An 8,965-nucleotide genomic window follows, 5' to 3' on the forward strand; every position below is an offset into this window, starting at 1 on the left:
GAAATAATATTAAAAAATAATTCTATTAAACGTATCATATCATTGATAACAAATAACGTTATATAAATATTCATATAGTCAATCTCCAAATTCAATCATGAAAATAAGATTTTCTTTTTATACAATCAAAAATTACCTAACCTAGCTGATCTTTGTTACATCTATTCATCGAATAATATTAAAAAATAATTCTATTAAACGTATCATATCATTGATAACAAATGCTATAAATATTCAATCTCCAAATTCAATCGTGAAAATACAATTCTTCGCAAGATGCTAATATAACGTTAAATTAACCTAATTCTAAATCACAGATGTATACAAATGTGCTAATAGAAACATTTTATCTTTATCCATCGAGTAATAAAATACAAAAAAAAAAAGATAAAAGTGGTATTCAATAACGAAGTTTAGCCAATTTATACCTGTAATTGAAAATAAATGGAAATAAATTTTTCAGGTGCAATTCGTGTTAATCATGTGTCACCAGTTCCAGCTTCTTTTTATAGACTGCGATTATCCTCGTAGCTTTATGATTTGGATCGGTTTACACGGCGTGCTCTTTTTAGGTCTTTTTTCGGACTTTTACAAAGCGAAATATGTAGACAGAACGGAAAAATCAGCAAAGAACAGTGTACAAAATGGCTCGACTGGTCTTTGCATGCCTGTACTCGAGGATTCGGCGCCACGACAAAACGGTGTTTCGTCATATACGACGATCTACAATAAGGAATATAACAAGGAATACAACAGCTGTTACAGCAACGGAACAAATAACGGTTATGTCGCCAATAATAACACGGAGAAAAAGCTCGCTTAGGACATTCTGATTTTGGTAAAAGCTCTTAAACAACCGTCGAGATACCAAATCACACGATATACAGTATAATTACACGTTGCCGGCACATTGACGGTCGTACAGTGACTTTATACACAACATATATAAAACATGTCGAACGATTTTGATTCGAGTAGTGATTGCGCGCGACTCCGCCTGGATCCAATGTGGCCGATTCGCAAAGAAAAAAAAAAAAAAAAAAAAAATAAACTATATATTAGTTGTAATTCGCCGTGGAGTCTGTGTTCATGTTCACGTATAGAGTCGTCGACGAGAGAGAGAGACCTGTCGCGCATACGTTCGATTTTCCCGCTAACGCTTTAAATTATTTCATATTAAACTATATCAACGGGGTGGCGATTATGTTTATCGGAATAGTTTAACGGGGTTTATATAAGAATAATTATTGATAATATATTATTAATAAGGAAAGGGCTCTTTTACCCGTATTGTTGTGTACATGTATTAATTATAATATATATAATTCCATCCGCAACCGGATTGTGGATGATCCCGAAAGTCGTTGACTCGTCGATGGCTTTATGAACGGAAAGAAAAGAGCAAAAAAATGGAGCGACCGATGATGAACGACCGAGGAATGCGAAGAGACCAGAGAGAATAAACGGACAAAAATTAAAACGCGCACACGATGAGTATAAATTAATAATCGATCCTCATCGGAACATTATGTTTTCCGCACGCGATTGTCGAGAGTGTTTCATTGCGTGCGTTTATTGTATGCGTGAACGAGTGTGATCGTTTGTTAGTTGTACATTGATTACGAGGCATTTCTTATTGGGACGAATCGAAATGATCCCCCTTTACCATATTTCCTTATCGTCCGACTCTGTCTCTCTATTGCCCCGATTGTGTTCAAAGCTTTGGTGTTCGTCGTAGAAATAAGCGTCTGTCGATTCGCGTTTAAGAAGGAAAGAAATCGTATCGATCCTTCCTCTCTTGAAGCTTGATTCTTCTCCTCTATTATTATTGAAAGATCATCGATATCTCGGCAAAAATTATATATATCATATCTTGAGAACGTTCGGTTAGCTTTTTTTTATTATAGTCGTAATAAAGCCACGCAACATTTTCTTTTTTTAAATCAAAATATTCATGAATATTTAACATCAGCTGTTGACGTAGAATCAAGCTTCTGAAGAGTTTTAAAAAATTGTCGGCGAAATTTATCTCTTGTTCACCGATGAACTGGTCATATTGGTAAAAAGAAGGTCGAATGCCAATCGTTCGAATATACATATGTTATAAATGCATGGAGGGAAAGAGAAAACGTTTATCTAGGAATCATATGAAATCTCTTGTTAAGGTTACAAACTTTTGTACTCTTCCTATTACGGAAAGATGAAGGTTTTTATTTATGACCGCACAGAAATAAAAAAAAATCTGAGGAAAAAAACAATTCGATCCTATAAATTTAATGTTGTATATTTTTACAAGGAAATAGATCAATCGCATAATAAAAGAAACGTTGACGTTAATGGTGTCAAAGACGTGCTTTCTTGTGAAAGTATTCATATATGGAAATGTATTATTGCCAAGTTTTAATAACGTATTAGAAAAAATATTTGAGAAATGATTTATAATAAAAGAAGTAAAAAAAAAAGAAAAAAAAGAGAAACCAACGTCGACAAGACTGTTAATATTATAATCGTAAAACGTACATGCAAATATCATTTCAACATCTCGAAAAGACATTTTTTTCTCTTTACAAATTAGCTCTCGATGATATACGAATGCATTTCTTTAATCGACAAGGCTTTTGCTTTAGTCCTTTGTCACTCATTCCAAAATATAAGGAATTGATCTTCAAGTTACGATTTAGCAAATAATTTTATATATTTAACGCTCAAAATATTAATAACTGAACTTCTTTAACTGAATTCTTCCGTTTATATAAAATCCCTAATAATATCATTCTCAGCTATGGTTAAAATCAAATCATTTCTACCCAGTGATTATACATTTTCAATTATGCAATGTCGTGTCAACCAATATGAATTATGAAGGCATTTATTTAATTGTTTTTTTTTTTTTGTTTTTTTCTTTTTTTTATAATTCATTATGAATACTTGTAAAAATAACTTTAGCATAGAAAACAAAGCAATTTCGCACCTGTTAAAGTCTTGCAAAAAAATATCATACTGCGTGTTGGAAAATGTAAAGAAAAAGTAAAGAATTCTGTCGAACCGATTCGTGTCTGTCAATGAGGACAATAAGCCGCGTCGACATCGAGACACGATCATAGAACATTTTAACTCTCTATATAACACCACATAATTTGAAAATCACATATTTCATATTTATGTTTTTTAAATTTTGTTTATTTTGTTTATCACTTTACTAATATATCATCAGTTTATCATTATACCGACATTATATTGTTTATTTGTAATGATTATTTTTAAGTTTTAGATTAAATTTAAAAATTGTGATCGATCAGAACTCTTTTTTTTAAAATAAGTGAGAAAAATACTGTTTATAGAGGGTTAATAGAAGTTCATAAACATGCCATCAATGCATTTATACAAAAGTGTTCTATGGTTCGAAAAATCGATAATCCATTATGATCTATTAAGAATATTCTCCGTGTTCCTTTTCGATTCGATAAATACAGGAAAGGCTGCTCTTCATGTCAGTATACAAATTTCTTACATCAGGCGTGTGCGAGTAATACCTTTCTGCTTAATCTTTTCTAATGAAATTTTAATGATTTTTCTTACCCAATTTAACGACGAAGCTTTTCAAAAATCCTTTATGATCAAGATTTTTATAATTCATACCAAAAGTTTGTTTTATTCTTTTAACCAATGATTTTAATGTTTATTTTAACTTTGTATTCTTAATTTTATATCTAATGATATTTGAGCATGGAGAAAAAGTCATAGTTTGATTATTAAATCATTGATTATAAAATCTTTATTTCTGTTAAATCAATTGTCAAATGTAATGAATATCATCATTGAGATTAGTTTCTTAATATTTTTTTCTGTTTCTTTCTCTCTCTCTCTCTCTCTCTGTTTTCTATTCTTTTAATACAATGTTTTGCAAGTACAATACATACAAAATATATATATTTCTTATGTATCTATAAATGAATTAATTTTTCATTTTTATAAATGAAATTACAGAAGAATGAGAAAAAGGAAAGAAAACATCAAATTTCATATAGATTTAATCTTGGAGGATATTTGAGTTTTATATATAAGAAAAGAAAGAGATTACACGCGCATGAAAAAATATAATTCAAGATGGTCAATCATCTTTCACTTTCAAAAAAATAAAAAATATAAAAAAAAAAAAAAAAAGAAACGAAAAAGAAGAAAAAACAGAAAAAAGAAAAGAAAAAAGCTATTCAACTTCGTGAAGGTTGTCACAAGTCAAGATCACACAAAGCCGAGAAGGCAAGAGCATATACCATCGTCATGTATCACCTAATGTTACGAACTCTGTAATGATTACTGATTCTCATTATATTTTTGTACATAATTGGGGAGAATTACACGAGAATAAAGTGAATTTGAAACGAGCGAGTTGCCTTCAGCCATGAACACAGGGAAATCGGTGTCCGTTTATTTGATGTTCGAAACCCTTGAAAACGGTTCGCACTACTACTATCATTGCTATAAAATTGCTAAATAAATACATTTAAAAAAACGAATATGTCAGCAATCTACGAGTAGTTCGTACTGTTAATATCGATTAAGATTAATATGAAAAGATATTTAAATTTTAATACTTAACATTTACATTTACATTTTTTTCCTGTTCGCTTAAATAATATGTAATGACTTGTAACTTTTATTTTTTATTGGGGGTTAACCATTTCCATTTATTAAAATACAAAAAAAAAATTACGTACTATGGAATATGATTCTAACATTGAAATTTTCTATATATAATTTAAATATCGTTATAAATATACAAATAAATATACAATGTAGTGAAATTTGATATATATGAAGTTGTAATCAATTGTTAGAGTATTACTACACTATGGCAGAAAAATGGTAAAAAAGTTTGTTATTTTCAAGAAAAAAAAATTAAACGCGTGAAACGAAATCAAAATGTTAAAGATAGCAATTGAAATGGTAGGTTATGTTAATTTAAAATTTCTTTATGTCTTATTACGAAATAAATAGTTCGTATAACATAGATATTAGCATTACAAGTATTTCGGGTTAGGTTTAAAAATTTGGATTGAAAATTAATGTCGATTTTAATATCGATCTAATTTCGAGTTATCGATCTATATGTTATGATTGAACAGAACACGAAATATGTCGTTGCGGCGTCATACAGAGCGATATCGGAAAAAATTGTTTTAATTTGGACTATTTTTATTTTATCATATATGTGTTAATTGAACATAATTTGATATTCAATTTATATTTTTCAATTCAATTTATATTTTTTAAAGAATTAATATATTTTACGTGAGTAATAATTATTACTGATTTTTAATTTCGGTGTAACACAGAATGAATACATGGTGGTACAGTGATGTTAATTTTTACCAAAATCCAAATTTCATAGTCATCAATACTGTTACAATAACGGAAATATTGCTGTTCTACGATACACGTAAGTATATATTTGTTATTGTAAATTTTTGTAAATTTTAAAATAAGAATTAATATTTATTTTGATTTATAACTTTATTTATCAAAGACTGGACAAATAAATATATTGTTAAGAAATTTATAAGTATAGATTATACATGAAATTCATGTATGAAATGATGCGAAAAGAATCGTTTAGCTAATGATAAATCATAAAGAACAAACAAATCGCAGGCAACAGGTCCGTATCTCAAAAAATAAAATTGTAACAGAAATGAATTTCCAAAACAATATAAGAAATCATAGTAGTTTTTCTAAGATGTCTCTCGTGTTCATTCAGTTGGTCAATCGCGTCTTTATAAAACAGTTTTTATGTAATCAATCATTTTCTAAGAAAGAAAGTGTTCACGCCGCAACGAAAACAAAAGTATAATTCGTTACAATAAAATAAGATACTTGTATTAAAATGATAATCGAATTTTCTGTAATAATCATGATGCACACTCATTTGTAACAACTTTAAACATAAAATAGGAATCAAAATATTGAGATCATTATCGATCAATTTTCTTAATTACGTAATCACATAAAATTTCAAACTTTCTTTTGATCTCACTACGCACAAAGCATCGATGACAAACGCACTAATAATAATAAATTCATCCTGATTGTTTATATTCCATTCATATTGATATATTTTCTTTGTTATTCTTCAGTGAAACAAAAATTTCGGTATTTGTGGGTACCTCCAACCGATAGTTACGGACCTGTCGGCGGTTCTCAGTGCAACGACGATACTCATAGAACACTACAAGACGTCAAGGGAATTCGAGAAAGGTACGACGATTTCGCGGTATATGATGACGATGATATCGTACAGTCGTGAATACGCGGCATGAGATTACCGTGTAACGTACCGAGAAGGAGGAAGAATCATCGAGTAAGCTCGAGCATCTTCGCCGAGCCCCGCCCTGTATATATTTTTAACCGGATCCATCGAAAGTCTGGCCGGCGTGGCATACACTGTTCGTTCGGGCAAGTGAAGTTTCTATTGACGTGCAAAAAGAAAGAAAGGAGACAAAAAGGACGGAACACAGGATAGGATATATTCGAGCGACGCAACAAGTGAGGAAGTCTGTATCCCTTTCGTTCGGCCTGCACGCTACTGGTAAGTAACGTTCCTTTCGATCAGCTGATTATATTCAGTATACCGGTGTTTGAGGCACCATGATCTAAGCGTGCTCTCATCTCGTGGGATCGATGCTGCGCATCAACTTTGCGCATGAATCGAGCCCCTTCAGCGGGCAATCCATTGGACAATCTCGATGAAGTGGTTTAAATCGGTTAGGTGCACGTGCTTTGGCGCGCAGAGTTATATAAAAAGTATAAAATGTGTATAAAAGTGTATAAAAAATACATACATATTTAATTATGTATATATATATATTTACGTATGATATGAAATCGAATAATACATCAATAATAAAAGAATAACATCAAGAATGTTTTGCACATAAATTAATATATTGTATGGAAAAATCCTAATGATATCTTTATTAAAATTTTTGATAATTAACATTTTAAAATATCCTTGATTGTTTGATACGGTGAACTTTATAATTCTACGAATTGATTAACCTATAAAGTCGTGATGTTTTTTTAAAATTTTTCTATCATGTATGATATACGATACCTAATGTTTTAATTATATTTGAAAAAAATTCATTATGTATTTCCGTTACAAAATGAATTATGTATTTGCTGAAATCAGTAAAGATTGTTGCAAGAAACCTTTGTGGAGACTCCATGATGTTGCCTCGAGTATATGTATGTTGTAAATCGTTAGGAAAATCGAAAGGGGGAAAGTCGATAAGGAGTAGAACGGTATTGACCAATTTCGTGACAATAGAGGACATTTCGACATTTATAAAAAATGAAAGTGTCACGAAATCCGACGAGCACGCTTATCCTAGATCGAATTGCGTAAATAGTTCTCAAACATTTTAGCATCTAAGAGTTTTGATAAAACTCTTCATCTTTAAATCTTAATGCAGATAAATCGATTACACAAATTAATTCAATTTATAATAATAAAATTAACATTAACATTATCATAATACAGTAAAATTAATCCTTTCAGGAGTTAGTTTAATCAATCCCAATTATAATAAATAAAATTAATATCAATTGTTAGAAGCATATTTTATTTGAAATAAATATAAAAAAAAAATAATTATTATAAATTCAATAATTATCTAATACTATAATATCTAATACTATATAATTATCTAAAACAAATATTTCTATCATTTATCAAATGATTCATTATTTTAAATAATAATAATTTTAGAAAATATTTGCATGCCATTATATTTTTTATATTATTTATATATTAATTAATTAAGTTCAAGTTCACATTTTGTATATTATTTATTAATATTTTTGTATGATTATAAAAATTTAATATCATGAAAATTAAATATAGAGCATTATAAAAATGTATTGTAATAAAAATAAAAATAAATATAAAACATTATAAAAATGTATGTAAGAAATACAAACATTTTTTAAATTAATTATTTGAATAAGAATTTATTATTTTTCATTCTATTCCATTAGAAGATATATAAAAATCTTTACAATTTAATCTCGAGATATTATAAGAAAATGGAAACTTCCTGATTGATAACTTGTTATCATCAGCAAACAAATCACGGACAAAATTGATTGAAATCTTGCTGGAATTTTTTAAAAAAAAGAAATATATTCAATATAGTGCATTATAGTGCGTATTTTCATATAATCCGTGAAAACAAAAATCACGATTTAAAATTTTAATTGAGATTCTACTTAATAATTCTATTTAATTATACATGACATCAAAATTTTTTTACTTAGAAAATCGATTAAAGTATTATAATCAAATTATTCGATCAATTTTGTCGAATGCTGAAATTTTTTTACTTTTTACTAAATATAAACATTTAATATAATAATAAACTAGACTGAGGAAAATTTGAAATATTATATATATATTACTTTAAAATACTATTTTATTTAATATTTTAAATATAAATATTACATATATTCATTATTTAAATATTATTTACATTCGGATTCAATGCAAATAAAATATTTATTTTCCATAAAACACAATAAATATCAAATGTTCATTATATATATAAAGTAGATTAAGTTTTTGTATATTATATTATATGTATATAATATTATAATTTCAATATATCGTTATGTAATAATGATTTAAATTAATGATTTCAAATATCATTATTTATCATTACAATATTTATTTTTATTTATCTATTTTTCCCAATTCTAGAATGATGATTTTAAATTTTCAAGTATACACGGTAGATTAATTATTAGTATTGATTCTTCGAGCATTCGAGATTTTTTTGATCGGATATGTAACCGTAGATATTTCTCCACAGCAAGACCTTCGATTTATTCCTTCGAAAGAGAACTGAAAACTGTGTAAAATTCTTACTCTTCTCTCTCTCTCTCTCTCTCTCTCTCTCTCTCTCTCTCT

General features: G+C 28.3%; 2 protein-coding genes across 3 annotated transcripts in view; both read left to right on the forward strand.

Moving 5' to 3' along the window:
• The window catches only part of LOC102673016 (elongation of very long chain fatty acids protein AAEL008004-like), a 17,710-nt gene extending 15,455 nt beyond the window's left edge, over window positions 1-2,255 (forward strand). Inside the window, exon 4 of the mRNA XM_006611183.2 lies at window positions 464-2,255. Coding sequence (XP_006611246.1) covers window positions 464-823 — 360 coding nt within the window. The 3' untranslated portion in view covers window positions 824-2,255. The remainder of the gene's footprint in view (window positions 1-463) is intronic.
• A 3,086-nt stretch (window positions 2,256-5,341) lies between these two features.
• The window catches only part of LOC102672386 (elongation of very long chain fatty acids protein AAEL008004), a 50,702-nt gene continuing 47,078 nt past the window's right edge, over window positions 5,342-8,965 (forward strand). The window contains exons 1-2 of one of the 2 annotated variants that reach the window (XM_031508409.1): window positions 5,342-5,440; window positions 6,135-6,586. The gene's annotated coding sequence lies outside the window, so the exon portion shown is untranslated. Of the gene's footprint in view, window positions 5,441-6,134; window positions 6,587-8,965 lie in introns of those variants that run through there. The other variant, XM_031508410.1, reaches the window with a different exon arrangement.

Source organism: Apis dorsata, unplaced genomic scaffold (genome assembly GCF_000469605.1).
Source record: "Apis dorsata unplaced genomic scaffold, Apis dorsata 1.3 scaffold_85, whole genome shotgun sequence".
NCBI classification, from domain to species: Eukaryota; Metazoa; Arthropoda; class Insecta; order Hymenoptera; family Apidae; genus Apis; species Apis dorsata.